Source organism: Hydra vulgaris, chromosome 12 (genome assembly GCF_038396675.1).
Source record: "Hydra vulgaris chromosome 12, alternate assembly HydraT2T_AEP".
Taxonomy (NCBI): Eukaryota; Metazoa; Cnidaria; class Hydrozoa; order Anthoathecata; family Hydridae; genus Hydra; species Hydra vulgaris.
The window spans coordinates 79,612,152-79,637,094 of record NC_088931.1 but is presented as its reverse complement, the minus strand read 5'-3'; the positions used below and the strand labels follow the sequence as shown (position 1 = coordinate 79,637,094).

The 24,943-nt window shown below is 29.4% G+C and overlaps 1 protein-coding gene across 3 annotated transcripts in view; it reads right to left on the bottom strand.

The window, feature by feature from the left end:
- LOC105843114 (putative uncharacterized protein DDB_G0267716) overlaps window positions 1-24,943 on the bottom strand; it is a 72,274-nt gene that overhangs the window by 737 nt on the left and 46,594 nt on the right. For 2 of the 3 annotated variants that reach the window (XM_065814587.1, XM_065814588.1), the window contains exon 6: window positions 9,071-9,135. In XM_065814587.1, the coding sequence (XP_065670659.1) occupies window positions 9,071-9,135 (65 nt within the window). Of the gene's footprint in view, window positions 1-3,308; window positions 3,404-9,070; window positions 9,136-24,943 lie in introns of all 3 variants that reach the window. The other variant, XM_065814589.1, reaches the window with a different exon arrangement.

The following is a 24,943-nucleotide window of genomic DNA, read 5'->3' as shown; positions in this document are numbered from 1 at the left end:
CGGATCACTCTACAGTAGGGCAGGTGGAATTACAACTTTTTTTCGATTTCAGTGTTTGGCATTATGGAGATAATTTCTAAACAGTCCAAAAACACATCCTGGAAAATTTTATGAAATTAAAATAGTTTCTTCATGAGCGATTTTAGCTTTGAAGTTGGGTCCTAAGGCTTTCCGCGCAACATTTACTGCGGCATTGTATTATAAATTCAGGACCCAACTAATTTATATATAAAATAAAATAAATAAAAAGCAAAAGGACTGACAGTTACTTAGAAATAAAGAAAAACAAAATAAAGTACTCTAAGTCAAAAAAATATTTTTTTTTTCTAAGTTAGATATTCATACTTTAAGATATTCATACTTTAACTCTAAGATATTCATACTTTAACAAAATTCTTTTGTAAATTCTGGTCCGGATTTTATAAAAAAAACGCAAATTTAAAATGTTGAAAATTTGTTTAATGGTTATATCAGGGGTCTAAAACTGTAATCCTGCGGCTCTTTTTTTAAAATTATTTAATGAATATTTATTTTAACTATTTAATGAAAAACCTCTCAACCTTAAATAGGTTGCCGACGCCTGGGTTATATAATAGAATATTTGTAAAATAGAAAACTATCTTAATTATTTCAGATAAGTTAAATTTATCCAATAAGTTAAATTTTATTAACGATTATTAAAAACCTTTGAAATAACTGTCAAAATTTTAAATTATATAAAGGATTCCATAAAAAAAATTGCATTCAGATCTTTTTATTTATTAAGAACCACGCGAGGTAATGACTAACTCAAAAAGTATTATACATTTTTATTAAAGTTTAATTTTACATGTACATGTAGCAATAAATTAGTTTTTAAATTAACAAAAAATATCATCATATGTCTCACCGTAATAACGTTTAGACATAAAACTCTTTCTATGCTTTTTGCTTAGAATTTTTGCTAAAATATGCTTATGACGTGCTTCCTTTCCAAAAACAGTACGAGAAGCCATGGAAACAAGTTGTACAGATCTCTCAACACTCTGTAAATGTGAAGGAAGACCTGGGAGGTCAATTTTCCAGATAATTCTCCAGATAATAACTTTTCTACTATCTCTTCATCAGTAATATCTTGAGTTGTTGCTGGTTCATCTATGTCTTCATCAAAAATGTTTATGAGCTCATACCATATATGAGCATCAATGTTAATTTCTGGAATTTTATTAATTCTGTTTATAACTTGGCCATCTTTTTTACGATTTCTAATATCAAGTAATCTCTGCATTGCTATTGATCTTATATATATTTCCTCTGACTTTAACATTGAGTACAAAATATTCTCAGGAAGTAGGCAAAAAGTATTGAACCTTAAGTTTGCTAAGCAAATATCTTGCACCTCTTTTCCTTGGAGCTTGATTTGGTTAATCATAAAATATATAATTGATGGAGCTTTGTGTAACTTATTGCTCTTTTTATGGAGGAACCATGTAGGATCATAGACTTGGACAATATAGGTTACCAAAATAATTAATTTAGAATCAGGAACTAGTACTCGGACATATAAAGACATCAACCGTATTGCCAATGTTAACCAACGAGAATGATTAAGGGGACCAATTTTCCAACTTGAATATTTAACACTCATATTTCCAGTGGCAATTGCAATGCAATATTCATATAAAAGCCTCTGGTCACTACTTAAATCATCTAAAATTTCTTTTTCTAAAACAATAATTGGAGACTTGATAACACCAAAATTAACAACTAAATTAAGCTCATTATTGATATTTGCCATTTTACCTAAAGGTCCAGCAAAATGGTTTGGTGAATTAGTTACTCCATCAATTTTATTAAACAAAGATCTAAAGGGAAGCTCATTCTGATGAAGATTGCAGCCTATAGTCTGAAGTTTTCGTCCTAGTTTTTTCTCTAACTCCACAACCATTCCTGCTTTATGACCTGTGTTTGTGGAAGTATTGTTTGCCAAAACTGCTTTTAGAGTGTTTAAAGAATCATACGCTTCAAGAACTTCGTATAGGCACTGAGCTTGCTTTTTTCCTGTTGCTCCAACAAGAGGTAAAACTTTGTGAGTAAGATACTCCCCAGTGTAAAGGTTAGGGAGAAGTTCTTTAGTCACAGTCATGTGATGTTCTTTCTCTATTGATCTCTTTAACACAACCTCACCATCTTCTCTTTTTATTTCTCTTATAACTAAAGTTTCATTATCAATTTTACCATCAACACCAAGGCAAACAAACTCTCTGTTATTCTCAAAGGATTTTAAGTCTGACAATACTTTAACTGACTTTTTTTGTCTGTCTATTTTGGATTTGTCTAAAACTAAACTTGATATAATTGCTGGATCAATTTTTATGTTCAGTTTTATGTTTCTTTAAAGATCCTTTTCTAGACCTTTCACAATCAACTAAGCCAAGTTGAAATGATCCTTTAGGGCCTGACTTATCTCTCTGGTTTTTTAAATATAACCTTTCTTCTACAGGAACCTAAATATTATTTGATAATATTGAGAAATTGCATATGAATTTCATAGTATTAAACTTTATCACTCTAGTAATATACTTGTGTTCATTTTATTTAAAAAAAACTTTTATTTTCTTTATCTATTATTAAAAAATAACATAGTACTTTTTTATCTGGACTACATGTGCATAAAATATGAGTATTAGGACAATTATCTTGACTACATTTGATATTTTTATCATTACAAAGTACAACTTTAAGGTCACATGTGCAGGAACTGATATCAAAAAGCCTATCCAATTTTTTAGAAGTGTTTTTTTCTGTTAATACTTTGCATTTTCTTCGGTTAATTAACCTGGATATGTTTAGAAGTACTCCAACTTTTTTTTCGACACAATATGTGGACATTAATGGTAGCCGAGTGTTAACTTTTTTCCAAATCATGATTACTTTTTCAGCTATCAGTTTTACAATTACGCTAAAGCAATAACTTGGATAAGTATTGTTAAGAAAATAAAATTCTTGAATAATCTGTCTGTTTGTGGGTGGTTCTGTATTTGCAAGAGGGTTAGGACTTCCACCAAACTTGCTTTTTGTGCAATTTCGTGTTTTACGCTTGTTTGAAAACATTATTTTTCGTCCACAAAACTTTCTTTTTCCCACACAATTATAACATTTGTTTATTTTGCGTAAGTGCGGCAATCTTTAATTTGTATAAAAATGTAAGTGATAAAGATGGCGTTGCAAAAAATTTTTTAATTAAATATACCAATATTTAAAATCATCTTAGCTCAACTTAAACTTCATTAAAACAAAAAAAATTTTACCAAGCACATTTTTTTCACCTATTAATCAAATCTCTTTATTACCAAACCCCTGATTCCAAAATCGACCTGCCCTACTCTACAGTAACTCGTACGTGACGGTACAAATCGCATACCTAAGTAAAATGCAGTAAAGTGCAAAGCATTAAGGTACCTTAGACTTAACATTTTAGCAATATAATCACACTAAACTGAAAAAATAATAAATAAAAAACTTTTTTAAAGTTTACCATTAATTATTTTTTAAAGTATAAACTATTTATAAAATTATGAAGTATATTCAATTTTTCAATTAATTTTTCATTTCAACTTTTTGTTTATTATCAAACTGAAGTTTAACCGATGCAAAGTGTATCGCTTCATACAAGCTAGGTGGACAAAAATATTTTGTTTTGTAAATTCATTCCTAAGAATGTAGTTAACAATATTTTGGTGTTTTATTGATTAGTTACGCAGTAGGGTAGCCTGGGGGAGGGTGGGAGGGGGCAATTACCCCGTGCGTTTAAGCTTAAAGGGGCGCCAAAAAGTCAATTTTACTATAAAAAGTATATATTTTCTTGTAAAAAAGGCGATATTTTAATTACTTTTAAGTTTTTAAAAGTTTTTGTCTTGAAAAAGATAATTAAGTAATAAAAATAAATACTAAATTTCAACACATAAATAATGTAATAAAATTTTGCCTAAAATAAAAATATACTCACTACACTACGTAAAATAAAAAAATATTTTATTAATAATTAATTATTATCGGATGAATCATTGCTATTTTCACTACCCGATGAATCGGACTCTAAATAATCTTCATCGTCACACATAATTCTATTTTCAACAAGCTGTGGTGGTATTATAGGTGGGATAATTAAATTCAAAACATCCAACGGTAGTTACCAGTTTTCTTACTTGACAATTCTCTGTGTGAGTTGATGACAGGATCTAATGTTACCAAAAGCATATTGAGCAAATCTATATTTGTGCAAATACGTGAATTTTTTCTTGTATGGTGTTCGCGGAATCGACGAAAACCTTTATTGCAGGCTTCTTGAGACTCTTCCGACAGTTGTCCTATTGGATAAAGGCATGTTTTTATAACTTCGGTGTTATGTACAAGTATTTTGTGCACAGTAACAGACATATAGTACCACGGATACAGATTAATATAAAGAGTATTGGTTTCAGAACAAAGCTTTTCAAATTCATAATAGTTAATATCATAGCCAGAGGAAAGTGTTCTTAATAAAAACCTGAAATTTTTAATGAGATTGATGTCTAAACCCGTAATTTCGCCACTCAACTCTGGCTTCATAAAAAACCTGCGAGCTGTGTTCCCATCATTTGTATTCACAAAGCCAGGTTTTGGTTTATCTACAATAAGCTTTTTAAATTTTTGTTTGATATCTTCTGAACGTTTTTGGACACTAGATTTATTTTCATCGCTTCTAACTTGCCACTTTTTTATACCTAAACAATAGCTAATGTGTAGCATGTACTCAAAAAAATGAATCCACGCATGCAAAGTAGACAGACCAAAACCATAATGTTTTTTTTTAACAACTAAGTCTTTTAGTTCACCGTTCATCATTTTAGGAGTCCCACCATATATGTAACATTTTTGTTGAGAACTTGTGTCAGTCAAAGCATTGCAAACTTTTCCATCTATCATTGATAGTATTAGGTCGTGTTTAACAGTAATTTGAGATTTGTTGAGTCTTATAGATGTTGGAACAAGTTGAGAAACTTCTTTTAAAACTTGGTTAGTTTCTGTTGTAATTAAAAGATTTGTTTCTTTTGAAAAAATAAATTTAATTGGTCGGCAAAAAAGCGTGGATGAAGATCGTGGATTTTGCCAAATAATGTTTTGACCGTCACTCAGTCTCAACGGAACAAATGAAAATACAAACAGAAACTCATCAGTAGCATCAGAATTTTTAAATCTCTGTTTGTATGTGCTGTGACCGGAGCTCCCATCACATCCCCATTTGCTAATTAGTGTGAATGGCGTAGAAAAAGTAATACTTTTAAGAACTTCGCATTGGGCTTCAATTAGGCGTTCAGTAGTTTTATCAAGTATAGCTTGTAGGCTAATTTCGGCACGTGTTTCTGTAACAGAAATATGCTCATCTAATGGATAACATAACTTTATCGACTTGCATAGACTATAATAAGATGGAAATAATATATGCCCTGCCTTTAAAGACCACTTTCTCGTCTGTTTATGAGAATGACTTGTACATTTAGAGTCAATGTAATAAGCTAATGCCTCGTCACAAATTAACTGCCTGCCACCACAAATAAAGTCTTTTGATTTAATTTTTTCTGATGATTCCAGACTTTTTCTGATTAAAGTAGCTTGGTTTCTGTGCCCCAACACAAGGCATGTTACTTCAGCAGCTGTGGTCAACTCAGTTGCACTTTGCAATTTTACTAAGTTTTCAACCCTTCGTTTTTTGGTTTTAAAGGACGAGTCTTCAAAGTTCTTTTTTGGCGTCCTTGAATTTCTCCAGATGATAAAAAAGTAAATTGCTGGTATATACTTACTTTAAATTCTACATTTGCCCCCTTTAACCAAATTTTATTTTTGTTTAAAAAATGGTCCATCATCTTATGTGCTGCAGACCATTTTATTGCGAATTTTGAAGCCATACATGAAATTTTTAACTGCAAAGACCTCTCAGAATCTCTAGTCACATCAGTAACACAAAATCTTTGCAAAATAAAATCCAATAAACAAGAATTTCTTTCTTCTTAATTATGTCTTCGCCATTCTTTAAATAACTCCATTTTTGAAAAAGAGCGCACATGATCTAAATGAAACTTAATAACAAAAAATTGTGGATTTATGCGGTGAAAATTTTTTCTTTGTTGTACACCGTAGGACTTTAACTATACACTGTTATTAAATTAGCTTGGATACATGTGAATACAAAAAGTTGTATAAATTTAAAAATTAAAAACCAAAAAATATTTTACAATTTTAACCCAGTTTTTGAACCATATTTTAACACATATCGCTTAACTTTTAAATAAAATATTTAATGTAATTAAATAGTACTTACCCTCAAATGTAAAACTCATCGCTGCATTAAAATGATTGCTTTCTTTAATTTTTGTTAAATGTTAATGCAACCATTGTAAATTTTAAATTAATTTTTTTCAAAAATGAAATTACATGACTCATTGCTCTAGAATGTTTTTCATAATTAACACCACAAGTTATTACTAATGTAGGACTGTTATTGTGAAAATATTATCAATTAGTCGAATTCTTGATATGACTTTTGTCCACCTAGCTTGTATGAAGCGATACACTATGTGACGTGCTAAAGCAGTTTGTATATTCAATAACTTTTTTTTATCTTTATAGATATAATTATGCTTACACTTTAAAATATATAAACTTTGGTGTACATATACATATATACAGAACCATAACTAGAGATTTTTCTATATAGCCGTTGCCCATAGCCTCCGCATTTTGAAAAAGGCGCCAACAAAAATTCGGAACAAATGTATGAATTTAAAATTAATAACAAAACACGCAAAAAAAATTTTGCATCTTTATTTATATGCAGTAATTTCTAGAAAACTATGTTTCGAAAATAAAACGCTACTATGTCTTTTTTAATTCATATTGAACTCCTCAAACAAATATTAAGAAAATACTGAGTGATATTTGCCTTCTTTGATGACGTAAAAATGTACACTATGACCCGAAAGTCTGTTATTAAAATAAATCCATGTCAACATTTATTTAATCAAACTTGTCTAATTAATTTTTTAATTTTTTGTTATAGTTAATAATTGGTCGGCATGAAACACATACAATGAAAAAAGTTGAGAGAAAACATGTTTTATCTTTATTAAATGACAGAAGAGTTATTGAATGTGCTAAGCGAAATGACAATTGAGTACTGTAGCGCAAACTTTAGGTGTCAAATATAGAACAGTATACAATTGGGTTCATAGCAGAAATAAAATATTTTTCAGAAAAGGTGGTTTTTAAGCTGAAAAATTGACCGAACATCAAATGAAAGACTTAAGAAAATTTAATATAACTGTGTGTCAGCACAACTACAATCATTACCTCGAAGGCAGATTGTTTTCATTAAAAAGTGCACAAGAAACTCTTTACAATTTTACTCTTTACAAAAAAAAAAGAGATGAATATGTTAGGAACATCAACGAACATATCATTAATGGTTGTCAGCCTAGTTGGATGAAACAAATAACCTTTTTTAAAAAAAAAAATGCAAAGACATACTAAATAAGGAAGAAGAGCAATAATGAAAATAACTGCTCTAAAAGGTTCAAACATACATTTAATTGCATGTCAATCGTCATAATAGAAACTTGCAAAGGCTCATTTTATGCAGATTCATTTAAGGAGTGGATGTTGGCTATTTCACCAGTGGGTTACATTTGGGAATCATTTAGAGGATTTGGTCACTGTAGCAGACAATCCTCACACTCGTTTGGAAAGGGTGTTTGAAAACTCACCAGATGAGTTGTTCCATTTGGGGCTCTACAGCTCAATGTAAAACCTTGTGGAAACAATTTGGTCCAAAATTAAAAAAAAAAATTTTTAAAATGCAAATTGTATTCCACCTGTATTAGGTGCTGTGTATTGTGGAACAATAAATGCAATGTTTAGAAAGTATTATTACTGTGGCAGAAAATGCAATAATGGGTGGTGATTGTGCATGTGCTGTACAACATAAGACCACACATTGAGAAATGATTTTAAAATTGGAAGACGCCCATGTTGATGTTTAATTGGACATTGCGGTGATTTTTAATATTATTTAAATTTAATTTAAATCTTATCTTAATTTTTTTGTAAAAAAATTATGTTTTATTTATTATTCACCTGAATTCTTAATTGGACTAAAAAAAATGACAATTCCAATTGACAATGTTTTTTTTCCAGTTTCTAACACATTTCCAAAAGTTTACTTTTATCATTTTTATTGTCATTTTATTGATAATAAAAATTTAATTGATAATATATAATTATTGATAATATATAATTATTTATTAAAACAAACCCATTGACCAACTTGGCAAGAGGCGGATCCAGCCTTAAATTACAAAGCAAATTAAGGCTAAAAAATTAAAAATACAAAGAACTTTGTTTTGGGTATCCATATTGTAAACAACTATAATGTTCTCAATTACATCTTACGTATCATTATTACAACTTCTGTGTTCTCAATTTCACCTTACTTTTCTCAACCACAACTTTCCTATTCTCAATTACATTTTATGTTTCTTATTTACAACTTTATTATAAAAATGTGTTTTGAAATTTAGTTAATCAATAAAAGTCACTATTGCAGAAAAAAGTAAACAGCGAAAATGTACTTTAAAAATGAAACTTCTTAATCAAAATCTCTCTTCTATTTTAGGTTAAAATAGTAAAAGTTAGCGTAAGATAATACCAGTTAAAAAGGTGTTGCTAAATCTTTATACAGCTGTAAACATATTGACTGTAATAGCTTTATCTGTAAAGTTTGTAATACCTGTCATGTTTTTTTTAAAGCTAACTGCCTAAAAAGTTTATATCTTTTTAAAAAAAGTTGAAAATCCCAAGCAAAACAGCTAATTTCCAAAGCCCGACATGCCAATGGTAAAGAGTATAAATGAACGATGAATGATGAAGATGATGATGGGATAATGATGTATATATTAGGTAACATTTTATATCAATATAGACATGCATTTATATAAAAATTAGAAAATCATGGTTAGTAATAAATATTAGAAAATCATGAATAATAAACACATACTATTATTTTTGTGAAAACTGTGACTCAAATTTATCCAAAAATTGAAATCTTCAAGTAAAGGAGACCTATAAAATATTAAAGTGTGATACATTTTTTCAATATCACAATGCTACATAAAGCTGAATGAAGATATAAAAAAATATACATACCCGAGTGGGCACAGGACCTAAAAAAGACATCTTTGAACATTAAAAAGAGATCCAAAATGTTCAAAAGACCTTCAAAACGTTCATAAGACATTTAAAAGACGTCTATCCTGTGCCCACTGGGATATTATTTTGATTAAATTAAAACTTGATTGAAGTCAAAAAACCAATTTTTCTAATTATTAAGCTTGCTGTAACATTTTTCATTCTAAGTAAATTCAATATTCAATTAATTTTGTTGTAAAACAATATTTAGCCTCTTTTGAGAAAGTACATAATAAAAATATACAGTAATACATGTATATACTATAATTCTTACATACTAAGTATACATAATATATACAAGTATACATAGTACAAGTATACATAATATAGGTATTATGTATTAGTATATACAATGACTAGTGTGCACTGTGTAGCGATTGTACTAGGATGAAAAAAATGTTACAAATATACTGATATATAAGATTTTCTTTAGAAAAACAAAGAAATCAATTATCTAGAAATATTACTAAAGTAGAAATTTTAAGGCAAAAGTAAAAAAATTATTTTATTGGTTGATTTTATTGATTATTTTGATGATTTTATTAGTTGGTCAAAAATAATATAAATAAAAAAAATAATTAAAGATAAACTCAAGCAAGTTGTTGAATTTTGTTACAGCTTAACTCTGTTAATATTTCTTTATAGTTTAATTTTGTTAATATTTCTTTATAGTTTAACTCTTTTAATATTTACTTATAGTTTAATTTTGTAAATATTCCTTTACAGTTTAATTCTGTTAATATTTATTTATAGTTTAATTCTGTTAATATTTATTTATAGTTTAATTCTGTTAATAATTATTTATAGTTTAATTCTGTTAATATTTATTTATAGTTTAATTCTGTTAATATTTATTTATAGTTTAGTTCTGTTAATATTTATTTATAGTTTAATTCTGTTAATAATTATTTATAGTTTAATTCTGTTAATATTTATTTATAGTTTAACTCTGTTAATATTTATTTATAGTTTAATTCTGTTAATATTTCTTTTCAGTTTAATTTTGTTAACAGTCCTTTACAGTTCAATGATAAAAAGATAAATATGACATTAATGAATTGAGAATTAGCCAAAAGTTTGTCAATAACACCAATAACTTCCACAAAATAACATCAATAACTCCTATAAAATGTCATCAATATTTAGAAGAAAAAATATTTGTAAACCAATGACCAACAACAATATAAAAACGATTTTGATGCAAAAACAAAAAATATTTGTAACAATTCTGCTCTATGAAACAAATATGAAATGTATGAAAATAAATACCAGATGCTAATTAAACAACTATAATTTAAATGGAAATCTTTCAAAACCTGTTTTTCAAGAGATCGAAAGGAATGCAATTTCCTATCTCCATCTTTAAAGAAAGACAAAAAAAAAAAAAAAAAAAGTTAGAAGTTGATATTTGGAGTATAGATGTGGGATCTCACTTCTGATATAGAGTTGTTGTTCTGATTAGAAATGTTTCCTGTAGATGCATAACAAACAAATAATGAAGTAAGGGAATACATTAACTACTCTACATGGCTCAAATTAAACGTATCGCAAATGTGAATTAAGATTGCTTATCGCACCTTCGTGATTAATTTTATCTTTAAAAAAATATTTTTGCGATTTTTTTCTTTTTGAATTTAGCATTTTTCTTCATTTTTAAGGGGTCATACATAAAATATGTCACATTAAATTTAACTTTTAAATAGAAGTTTAAACTTAACTTTTATAGTGTAGCAAATAAGCATTAAAAATGACCAAAATTGTGCACAAGTGGATAAAAGCATAAAAATTTCACTAATTACTTAAAAAATTATGCTGATCATTTTGAGATATGGTGGCAAAGCATGGCATAACCATAACTGGCTGAAATTCAAAATGGTGGTTACAACCATATTGGATTTATTGAAACCTTAATAAATTCTAAACCGCTCTTCACTAATCTTCACTTTAAATCTTTGAGATTTTGTAAATAAATGCATATTAACAGCCATCCTCTTTTTACAATTGGGCTGTGGACTATGGTTTTGGTGGAGTAAAATTTTTAATAACTATTTTTAACAATCTGAACATATTTTCAGTAGCTAACAAGTTACAAGTTAAACAACTTTTAATAAATATAATAAAAATGAAATTTTTTTTTTAATAAAATTTTGCTGCATTTTATACTTTAGTACACTTCACTGTTCTTTGCAGCAGTGAAGTGTACTTTAGTACACTTCACTGCTGCAAAGAACAGTGAAGTGTACTAAAGTATAAAATGCAGCAAAATTTTACAGTGGAGTGTTATAAAACCTATCTGACATCCGCACCAAATTAATTCAGGACAGTATCTATCAACTTCAGGAAGTGTCATTCATATAGGACATTCTTTTGAAATTTTTGGTTTAGGTGCCCTAAGAAGACAATCACAGAGAACTGCGGAGGAGCATTTAAATAGATAGTTTACGCCTCCTTCTTCAACAATGATGCTAAATATGCTCAGAGCTTGCTTTAAACCCTGGATCTCTTACTTCTAAAACAAGCGCTCTAACTAATGACAATCATCAACTAAACAATGACAATCACTTCCTTCTAGCTTCCAAGTCATTTAGGCTAGGTAAAGATGGCGATGCTATCTACGTTTGACTTCAAACATAAGCTTAATACGCTTTATGCTTCACATGCTGCATTATTGCATCATGCCTGGGTGGAATGTTGCCAATATGTCAGTTTTTGAGTAAAAAAATACTTCTAAGCAGTATTTACATTTGTTTACACAGCCGTTTGAACATAAAACATAATGACAAATTTTTCTAACAGCAGCATTGTTTTGTCTGTCATTAGATCATAAGCTGCAGAAATTGATAGAAATGCATCAGTTACATCATCAAAAGAGGATCATGTAAACCATGCAGTATTTTTATCTTTGCAAAAAACTTAGGTTGTATTGTTACCAGTAAATGCTTGGAAAGCTGGTACAGCTTTTGATTTTAATGGTCTAAGACTTGGCTATTTCTTGCACTGCAATGTAATGGAAATGCTTGCCAGTCCAAATGCAATCCACAGCTGAAGCTGACACAACAGATATTGTCATGAAAAGAAAACATCTGTATCAACTGAACGTATTGCATTAATTTTGCAATCAACATTTGCATCATGATATGCATGTAAAGTGTCAGTCTTTTTGTGAGAACATGATTTAAGATTTTCAAAAGCACAAGAGCTTGAGGACAGAACATTTCAAATCAGACAGCTCTAAAACGAAAAGCTTACTAATAGATTGATGGGGGGATATGACTGACTTTCATGCTCATAAAATATTTCCAAAGTTTTCCAAAAATCTTTACCACTAGTTTGGCAACCAACATATAATCTGAAAAATAACAAAACAATACGAATCGCATTGTAGATTTAATATTTCCACAAAACACCTCTACCTATGAATAGATCACTGTTGACCAGTATAGCTCGTTGATCTTTTTTTTTCACTGGGGTAACATCTGAGTATGATTTCAATTTACTTTCTTACTAACATAAGAGTTAAAAATCAACCAAACTTTGCATGAAATTCCAGACCTAAAAATTGTCAGGCTGCTGAGCTAATTAAATAGCTGTGCTATGTAATGCTCCATGAGCTGATGATGCTGTGGGGGTTGTAGTCAATATTAACAGTAAACAGTTATTTTTGCAGTTTCAGATGACACACAACTTGATCATTGTTATATTAATCACACACTTTATTACCTAGTTCATTTGTCAGTGCAAGTATACATCCATATGATACACTCAAACCAAGATGAATTAGCATATGAACAAGCAAGCAAACAGGCAAACAAGCATATAGGAGTAATTGAGTTTTTTTGCGATAGGATATGTCTAATGCAATCAACAGAAGAGTTATATTTCCCTGATCGCTTGTGCTTCACGCTATTAGAAGTAAGTTGCTGGTCTATAGTGAGTGCAGCTAGAGTGTAAATTGTCTTGGCTTGCATTTCAATGCTTTGACCTTCGAATATCATAGTAATGAGTGCGAGGTTTTTTGATACTGACCTTTCCTGACATTCTGGTAGAAATTGTAAAAGACTTAGCAATGTCAAAGATGGTATGCTGTATAATCTGTGCAGCATTTGACAAATACACTGCATTACAATTACAACATTGACAGGCTTTAAGAAGAATTGGATCAATTGTTATAATTAATAACAAGTAAACATTCAAAATCTTTATTAAAAATATCTCAAACATCTTGTTGCTTAAGTATGTTAGGAAAATGGGCTTGAAGTCTTGAGTTAGTGTATGTAACTTCAGTTAGCTGGGACAAGGAATCAACATACAGTCTAGCTATATCAGCTAGTTTGAAGACAGGTGTAATATTTATGCCTTACCTCTTTTTTTCCGATGCAAGCTAATAACTAAGTAAAAAAAAATATGTACACACATGTTACACAGTTGGTTTCATTATCTGTGTAGTAGGTTTCAGCAAGCATTTCATGAATCTATCAAAAACACATTTTTTTTGTACAGATCACTAATTATGATACTTAGCCTCTTGAGTAATCAAGTTTTTGTTGCTTAACTTGGTCAATAATGTAGAATAACACAAGGTAATGACACATTCACATACTTTAATATCCAGGTCCACTGTATATACATATACAGTGGACCTGGATATTTTATGTCTTAAACACGTCTTCTGCTAACAGGGCTCTATATTATATCTCTTTGGGTAAACGGAATGTGCTACATATCTTAAATGATTTATATACTTATTTTCAACATGTACCAGGTTGTTCAAAAAGTTAAACAACCTGGTACATGTTGAAAATGGTACATGTTAGAAAGATGGGTTGCTGAATTGAAGTGTGGTTGTACAAGTCTTGAATATGATCCACTTAAAGAACGTCCAAAAAGTGCATCAACACAAGAAATCACAGCAAAAATACAGGGTGTGATTTTGAAAAATCTTCAATTAACAGAGAGAAATTTAGTAGAAGCTCTAGGCATCCCATTAGGTAGCGTAAACAACATTTTGGCTAAAGTTTTGGCTTTCAAAAAGCTGTGTGCACAATAAGTGCAGCATTTGTTAATGATGGAACAAAAACACATTCGAATACGATTTTCTCAACAACATTTAAAACATTTTAGAAAAGATAAAAAGGATTTTGTGCATCATTTCATCACTATGGATAAAACTTGGGTCTACCATCATGATTCTGAATCAAAACAAGAGGCTAAGGAGTGGTGTGAACTCAGTACTTTGGCTCCAAAGCGAGTTAGGGTCCAAGAAATCAGCCAAGAAGGTGCTAGCATCAGTTTTTAGAATGCAAAAGGAATTGTTTGTAAATTACCCTTAAACTGGTAAAACAATAAAATCAGATTATTATTGAAGACTTTTAGACCAGCTGGTTGTAGAAATTGAAACGTAAGAAAAGACCTGGTTTACAGAAGAAAAAAATCATTTTTTATCAAGATAATGTGCCTCCTCACACAGCTCAAAAAAACATTGCAAAAATCAGTGAATTAAAGTACAAATTTTTGCAACATCCACCCTATTCTCCAGATCTGGTTTCATCTGACTTCTGATTGTTCTCACATCTGAAAAAATTCATGCGTGGAGAACGATTTTCATTGAACAAAGAGGTAATAGCAGCCGTGGAAGCCTATTTTGACAGTCTGGATTTTCACTTCAGAGATGGAGTCCATAAATTAGAAGATCACTGGAACAAGTGTATTGAAGTTCAGGGAGATCATATTTAATAATAAACTATATTTCAAATAATAAAATTGAGGTTTTCTTATCAAATGACAAAATTTATTTAACAATCTGGTAAAGAAAGTTTCATGCTTTTATCCGCATTTGCACAATTGTTATGCTAATTCCCTTCACTATTAAATAGACCATTTGCTTTTTTGCGCGGAAATATTTTCATTTAACATAAAACGCTTTTGAATTTTTATTTACTTTAAATCTCAATTTTAATAAAAATTCTCAAAATCTATTTTAAAGTTAAATTTAATGTGATTTTTTTATTGGGTAAAGTATATCACAAGTAAATTTACCTATAAACTAAATTGAAACAACTAGTTAAGCTGCTACAATTAAGTTACTTAACTTTTAAATATACTCAACATGCTCTAAGACATTTACTTGCAATGGTTAGCCATAGAAATGTTTCTATTTCTTTCTTGTAAGTTGTTAACACATATTAAGCTTTTATCTAAAAACTATTTTAACAAGAAGTTTTGAATAGAAGGCAAAAAACGCAAAACCATTTTTTATATACTTTTACTTTATTTGTTGCAATATCAAGATTAAACATTTTCTATAAATACGCAAATTGATTTTAGGAATTCGTTTAAAAAATACATCTATTGGGAGTAAAAGGAAGGGGGAGTGAAGTTAAAAAGAATTTTTACGATTTTTTTGGGTCAATTTGGCCCCTGTATGTGTATATATATATATATATATATATATATATATATATATATATATATATATATATATATATATATATATATATATATATGTATATATATATAAGTACACACACACACACATATGTATATGATATATGATACATACATATAAATATATATGATATAAATATGATATATATATATAAATGTATAAATATGATATATATATATGTCTGTATGACAGCGGGTTTAGGGCTACAGAAAATGGCACTAAAGCTGTTTTTCGCTAAAAGATATGCTCCACTGTTTTCTAATATAGAGTGGCCCTAATCTTCCATCGTTCATAGTATGTATATATATGTGTGTGTGTGTGTATATATATATATATATATATATATATATATATATATATATATATATATATATATATATATATATATATATATATATATATATATATATATATATATATAGTTCTATGGTTTGTTGCATTTGGGAAGCACGGAAGGAAAAAAGTGCCAACATTGCCAACGCAATGTTGGCACTTTTTTCCTTCCGTGGTCCAACACGCAAATGTTTGACTTTCGTCCAACATTTGCGTGTTGGACGAAAGTCAAAACCATTAATTTAATTACAAATTAATCGTTTTTTAAAAAAACCACAAAAACGCAAATTTAATTGACCAGAATGTTTTTAAAACATTCTGAATGTTTTTAACAATATAAACAATGTTTTTATTTTTATTTTTTTTAATAAAATGTTTTTATTTTTTATTTTTTTTAATAAAATGTTTTTATTTTTATTACTGTAAATCATGCGCAGAGTGTTGCTACATCGACTATCTTATAGCCTGACTCGCAAGGGAGTGCTGCTATATTGACTGACAAATAGCCTGACTCGCAAGAGAGTGCTGCTACATCGACTGAGAGTTTGGTTGGGGCAGGCAGTCTGTCAATTAATAAAAAAAATAAATTTCGGTCTTGCATTTTAATTTTTACTTTTTGTCAACAAAATATGGAAAAAACTTTCGGACAACATATAAGAGTTTTATATATATATATATATATATATATATATATATATATATATATATATATATATACATAGATATATATATATATATATACATAGATATATATATATATACATAGATATATATATATACATAGATATATATATATACATAGATATATATATATACATTTTTTTTGCGCTTTAGCCATTGAGTCGATAAGACGTGTTTTTGTTCGAGTGTAAGTTTCAGGATTTTATATATATATATTTTTTTCATATTCTTTTTATTTCCTTTTCCTCATATTCTCTTTTTTCTAACATTATTTCTTCTCTATTATTGCTTTATCTTATTAGCTTATAAATTATTTTCTACTTTTAAATCATAGTATATTATATTGCCTATATTCGTGTCTAAAATAACAGTTTAGTCGTACTTCGCACACCTATATTTATATATACCTATAATTATATACTTATATTTTATTATATATATTTTTATCTATATATTTTTATTATAAAAATAGTTGTGACTAAGATTTTATTTACGCTTTAGTTCGCTTATATTTTTACAGAGTTTAAAAATTTTTTTTTTTTTTCTTGTTTTAAAGAGTTTTGTAAACTTTTCAATTTTTGCTCGTTGTTTTACCGCCAACGTTTAAGCGTGTAAACGATTTTCTAATCTATTGTTCTATTCAAATAAGTTTTGAATAAATTTTTAACCTTTTTCTAAATTTTTTTTCCGCAATTTTTGTGCCTTGACAAAATCCAAAACTTATTATCAATTAATAAATATATTTACGGAAAAATTATCACTATATATTTACTTATATCTGTAATCAAATTGCTAATATTAGTGAGTTATATATGTATAAATTTATTATATTAAAAAAAGTAATTAAAGAGATCGGACGTGTTATTGGAGCTTAATAAAGTTATTCAGTTTTTTGGTATATGTATACAAAATACTTTGTATATTGTTTTCACCGTTTGGAGCAGATTTATCGGTTACTAATACTGGTCTACTGGTTTTGGTATACTTTTCTGCTTTCACGCTGTGATTTTTAACAGAACTAGTAAACTCAAGTTATAAATTTAGTTTCAACTTAGCTTTATTTAATCTAATATCACTATACGGATACGGTTGGTTGAATATATATTAATATATTCAACCAACCGTATCAACTCTGAAGTATATACTCCCGAGGGACAATTTAAATCTTATCTCAATTAAAAACAAATATCGTAAAAAATAAAAATAAAATTGGCTGCTTGGATACCGTCACCACAAAAAATGGTAACCAAGACGGAAATAGAAGCGCTAATCAAGAGAATATCTGTTCTTGAAACAGCGATTGTTGTAAAAGATAATCAAATTGTGGAATTAGAGAAAAGAGTTAAAACGCTGGAGGACAAAACAACAAATGCTGTGACTTCAACAGTGAACATTGGAAATGATTGGGTTAATGTGGTGTCGCAAAACGCAAAAAAACCGAAAGAACAACTAGTTGTGGTTAACGCAGCAATTAATGAGCAGGAGGAGCGAAAGAAACGTGAAAAGAACGTCATTATATATGGAATTAAAGAGTCGAGCAAAACTGAGAGCAAAGATAAAATTGAAGAAGACAAGAAAGCAATTGAGGACTTACTAAAAACAATAGGAAAAGAAAATGTTAAACCGATACATTTAAGGAGATTCAAATAAAAAAACGCTGCCAAACCAGGCCCGATTCTACTCGAGTTATCCGAAGGCGAAAGAAATCCTCTCTTACTCGCGTCAAAAAAGCTAAGAGAAAAGCAAGATTTTAAAGAAGTTTATATATGCCCAGACTTGACAGAGGCCGAGAGATTACAGGACTTTGAGTTGAGGAAGAAACGAAACGACTTAAATTCGAAGCTTGACGCCAACTCGCCCTTTCGATATGCGATTCGTGGAAACGAGATTGTGCGACTTAAAAAACAACTATAGAGAAAAAAAAATGAAAGCGAAAAAAAGCGAAAATTTATCGTATTTATCCTGTATATATTTGAATGCCACTTCACTAAACAACAAGTTTGAGGAATTTAAAGTATTGTGTCACCTGAATGAACCAAACATAATCGGAGTAACGGAAACATGGTTTAGTGAAACTTCAATTACGTGTGTGGAAAATTTTTGCTTATATCGTAGCGACAGAAAAGATGGCCGCGTGGGCGGAGGAGTTTGTTTTTACGTGAATAGCGAAATAACGTCTTATGAAGTAAATGAAAAATGGCTATTGACGACTGACTTAGAACAAATCTGGACTGTACTAGTTTTTGGGAACGACAAATATTTGGTAGGATGCATATACCGACCAAACGATGTGGTAGATATGGAACTGTTCAGAAATGTTTTCAGAACTGCAAGAGAATATGTGGACAAACGGGGTTTTAAAGATCTTTTAATAATGGGTGACTTTAATTTTCCGAAAATTGAATGGTCAGATGGAGCAGTTCATGCAATAAATTCCAGTGAACACTCGATAGAACATCATTTCTCGGAAATAATAAACGACGAATTTCTAATTCAGCACGTCGCGATACCTACTTTTCAACTAAACGAATCAACGTACGAGAATACATTGGACTTACTGTTCACAGTAAACGAACAAAGATTATTTCAAGTTGAGACAAATGCGGTATTAGGGAATATAAGCAAAGGACATCTTGTAATTTGCTTTAAATATGCACTCAATCACCATGAGACAAAAACTGTAGCTAGCAATCCGAAATATATTTTAAAAAAAGCCGACTTCGCAGGAATGAACAAATTTTTTACAAATACAGACTGGGTAAACATTTTTGATGCAATTAATGTCCAGGAGATGTACGACACGCTCATTTTTTATGTTAACGAAGCTTGTCAAAAATATATACCGTATCACAGCTCGAAAAACAGGACTCTTAAAAGAATTTTTTGGATTGACAATGAACTAAAAGAACTTGTGAAGAACAAAAGACGAATGAGACATTTAAACTGTTGCACAAATTGGAAAAACAAAAATATGGTAAACGAATACAAAGCATTGTGTAAAACAGTTAAAATTGAAACGAGAAAAGCCAGAAAAAAATACAAACGCAAACTGGTCTACAAATCGATTAGAAACAAGAAGTACTATTTAAATATATGAACGATCAACAAAATGTAAAGAGCTCAATTAAAGCGATAAAAAATGTCGAAGGAAATGTTACAAATACGACTAGTGAGATTGTTGACATTTTAAACGAAAATTTTAAAAACTCTTTCACTAGAGAGGGCGACCAAGTATTACCAGAATTCGGATCGAGATGTGGGGGTAAATATTTAGATTTTGACGAGAGTGCAATTAATTACAGTGACGTAGAAACAAGATTAAGCAAATTATCCATTGAGAAATCATGTGGAGTTGATCAATTGAGTACTATCATTTTAAAAAATTGCGCTGAAGGACTAGCAATGCCAATCACATTGATATTTATGTCTTCGATTGATAAGAGCAAACTACCTAAGCAATGGAAATTTGCGAACATTACCCCAATCTTTAAGAACAAAGGCAGTAAGCTAGAAGCGAATAATTATCGACCAGTATCACTGACTTCTGTGCCATGTAAAATTCTGGAAAGCATAATAAAAGACTCACTTTTGGCACATTTTACGAACAATAAATTTTTATCGAAGTGCCAACATGGATTTGTTAAATCTAGATCATGCACGACAAATCTCATGGAAACTGTGGATTATTTGACAGAAAATATCGCACTGAATCGTCCGGTAGATGTGGTTTATTTAGACTTTGACTGTCTAAAGACTGGTCTAAAGAATGGTTAGTGAAATTCAATAAAGAAAAATGCGAAATAATACATTATGGAAGTAACAATTTAAAACACGATTATTCTATGGATAATGTTGTCCTAGGACAAACTACTATTCAAAAAGATCTAGGCGTATTATTCTCAGCAAACATGAAATGGAGACAGCAAATTATATCTTGCAGCTCGAAGGCAAATAAAATGCTGGGAATGATTAAAAACACATTTGTGAAACTGGATGTGCAGACTCTTAAAGTCTTATATGTGACGTTTGTTCGCCCAATAATTGAATTCGCGGTTCCAGTGTGGTCCCCTCAGCTTAAAGGAGAAATAGAACTGCTCGAGAAAGTTCAACACAGGGCTACGAGACTCAATCCGACTCTGGCAAATACGAAATACGAGGAAAGACTGGAGATTCTTGGCCTCAGCCCATTATGTGAACGCAGACTTCGTGGAGATTTGATCCAGACTTATAAGTTATTAAATAAGATTGAAAATGTGGACTTTTTAAACGGTTTCAAGCCTAATGATTTTCAAATATCTAGAGGAAACGGTGTCAGGTTTGAACGCGAAAAAACAAAGTGCAACTTAGGACACTCATTCTTTACTAACAGAATAACAAAACCATGGAATAAACTACCTAAAGATGTAGTTAATGCAAAATCAGTAAACAGTTTTAAAGCACAATTAGACAATTGGCTCCTTTTAAATAAAATTAATACTGACACGGCTGTCTAAGTGTGTTATTAATACACACACTCGTCGTCTTCGGGCGGCTACAGCATCTACTACTACTACTACTACTACTACTACTACTACTACTACTACTACTACTACTACTACTACTACTACTACATAGATATATATATATATACATAGATATATATACATAGATATATATATATATATACATAGATATATATATATATATATATATATATATATATATATATATATATATATATATATATATAAATATATATATATATATATATATAAATATATATATATATATAAATATATATATATATAAATATATATATATATATATATATATATATATATATATATATATATATATATATATATATATATATATATATATATATATATATATATATAGGGGAAACTGGTGCAAAATGAGGTACTGGGGCAAAATGTTTGTTTGCAAGTAGACCTTGTTCTGAGTGTGGAAACATCTAAATAGTGATTGATTTTGAATTTTGAATCATAGTAAAAAATGCCACCAACAGTTGCATTACTTTAAAATTTTAGCAAAACTTGTCTTGACTAAGTAAATATGACTTAAAATTAACTTCGATCTAATTTAACTGTGTTATATTATATGATGCAGAAATTTATTATTTCTTGTGATACGTGAAAGCTCATATTGCATTTAATTATATAAACTATATTTATATAAACTTTTAATATAAACTAGGTATTATCAAAATTTTTGAATTTTGAAATGTGTGAACTTTTCTTAGACTTTCTTTACTGGAAGATGTTGTGAATATAAACAAGCAACATGTTAAAAACATCTGGAATTGTGACAAAACAGGTATGGGAGGTACATGCTAGCAATAATGATCTTTACTTAAATGAAGCCAGAATTAATGGATGGTGCCTGGGCTAAATGCCACTCAAGCAGATGGATACAAAAAGAATTGTTTATTTTGTGGTTAAAAAATTTTATTCAATATTCAGCGGCCAAAATAAGCTCTCTAGTTCTACTTATTTTAGATGAACATAAACCTCACAATAGAATATTGAACTGATTAACATTGTGAGAGAGAATGGTATAACTCTTCTGTATTTGCCTCCTCATCGCACACATTAAATGCAGCCCTTGGATTTGGCTTATATGAAGCTACTTAACTCTTACTATGACCACAATATCAAGAAACGGTTGAGAAAAAATCCTTGGGGTGTGGTTACTAAATTTCAAATAGAAACTACTTTTTGGCTCAGCCTACTTGGAAGCTGCCACAATGACATATGCCATAAATGGCTTTTAAAAAGCAGGATATGGCCAGTTAATAGAAATGTTTGTTCTGAAGCAGACTTTCTGGCAGCAGAAACTACTGATATTAATTTAATTAAAGCAAACCCTGTTGCTAATACATGTGACATGACTGTTACTAGCCACCTCTGTGCTTCTGTCAGCCATCTATCTGTAAGTACCAGTCATCCAATGGTACCTACAACCCAAGTATCTGCTTTCAGTAGGAATCTGAATGTTTCTAACATCCATACAAATGCTTCTACAAGCCAATCATCTGATTTTACCAGCATTATGTCCACTTCTTCCAGCATTTTAACCACTTCTATGAGCAATGTTAATACCACATCATTTCAAAATGTATCTCCAAGGTTTATCATTCCAATACCAAAGCAGTCACTACAAAGGAGACTACCAAGACAGAGAGGAAAAATTGCAATCCTGACCTCCTCTCCATATAGAGCCTTGCTATTAGACACCATGAGTGAAAATGAGCAAAATCCATCAAAAAAAGGAAAAAGGCTCAAAATGACAAACAAAAATGGTTATGCATATATATAAAAAATGAAATTGCTAAAGTAGGTGGATAATACATAATACACTTTATCTAAAAAGAGGAAAATGGTAAAAATTTTAGAGGAAGACACTTCCTGTCTCTTTTGTTAAGAAAATTACTTGACTAGTGTTGAAAGTTAGTTTTCTTAAAGTGATTGCCACAGCTGGGCACATTATTTGTGTGCTGGTTAAGAAGAAAAAGATAAAAGGTCAAGTTTTACTTGTGAACTATGCCTAAAGTCTATAACATATGTTATTGTTACATTGTATACCCCATTTTGCCTCTAGCATGGGGCAAAATGGTTTTTTCCAAAGATTTTTAAATGTTAAACAATTTTTTTTATTTAATGCTATTGACATTTTCTTTTGTCAGTTTAGTAGTTTTAGTCAGTTTAGTAGTTTTAGTAGGTCAGGTAGTAGTTTACGTTGTATTTTGCCATTAAAAAAAAAATGTTTTTATTTAAATATTTTTGCCAGTTTTTTGATGACTTTTCCTTAAGTACCCTATTATACCCTAGTTTTCCCTATATATATATATATATATATATATATATATATATATATATATATATATATATATATATATATATATATATATATATATATATATATATATATATATGTATATATATATATATATATATATATATATATATATATATATATATATATATATATATATATATATATAAAATATATATATATATATATATATATATATATATATATATATATATATATATATATAGTTTTGTTTGAGTTAAAATTCACCAGCAACTGCAAGCTCTAAGTTGTCACAAAAGAGAGGCCAGATTCAAGATCAACTGCAATAAAAAAGTAATGACTTTTTTGTCAAAACTGGGATATCCAGTTGCATCATCAGTAGAGCTACTTTAAAGATTATTAGAAGGATCATTAATATTGAGGAAGAATAAAACAGGACCAATGTTGAAACCTTGTGCTACCGTAGAAATTACTGGAAATAAAGTAGAGTGTTGGTAATCAACTACAACTTAAATACTGTGGTTAGAACTTGTTTCTCCGCGCAGCAGCCTTGTTCGTCAAGGTTTGTGTTTAGGAGTTATAGAGTTGAGAGAGGGTTATAACCACTATTAAGTAGCCTCCTCTCTGTAGTGGCCTTCTCGGCCTTGAGGAGGTGAATAACAAAAAAAAAAAAAAAAATTAAAATAAAATAAAAGAAAAAAAAGAAAAAAAAGAGATGATTCAATAATTTCAAAAAGTTTCCCAGATACACCAAAAGAAGCAAGCTTATGAAGAAGACCGACATGCCAGCCAATGATATATATCAAAAGCAATAGCCCTTGTCTCACTGCTTTTGGGTGTTTCACCGCTTATATCTAATACTTATTAAAGATAAACAAGTCAACACTACAACAAGAGGATAGAAATTTGTATCGATTGTCAAAGAGTAAGATGTTAGACTCAAAAATAGATATTAGAAACTTGCTAATAAAAAAATAAAAAAAAGGTTTCAAAGACTTTACTAATAATGGTCAGATGATTGGTCAATAGTTAGAGTGTTCAAAGTGTTCTCCAGTGTCTTTAAAAACGAAGATGAGGGATATTAATAATAATAATAATAAATAATAATAATAATAGTATAATCATAAAAACTAATGTTAATAGCTGTGAAATGGTTATTTAGTTTTTTGTTTGTTTTGATTTCTGCAAAGTTTTCTAGTTTCTTATCGAAACTTCTTCAAATCAGCTTCTATTATATCAGTCAGTAAGTTGTTCCATGAATTTACAACCTGATTTTAGAAAAAGTGATACCTGGTTGTATTTCTGCAAAAATCTCCATGTATTTTATGTTTTTCTAGTGTAGTTAATTTCATAACATCTAACCTTGCTTAACCATAATTTTTTACTAATAATTTAAATTGCATTACT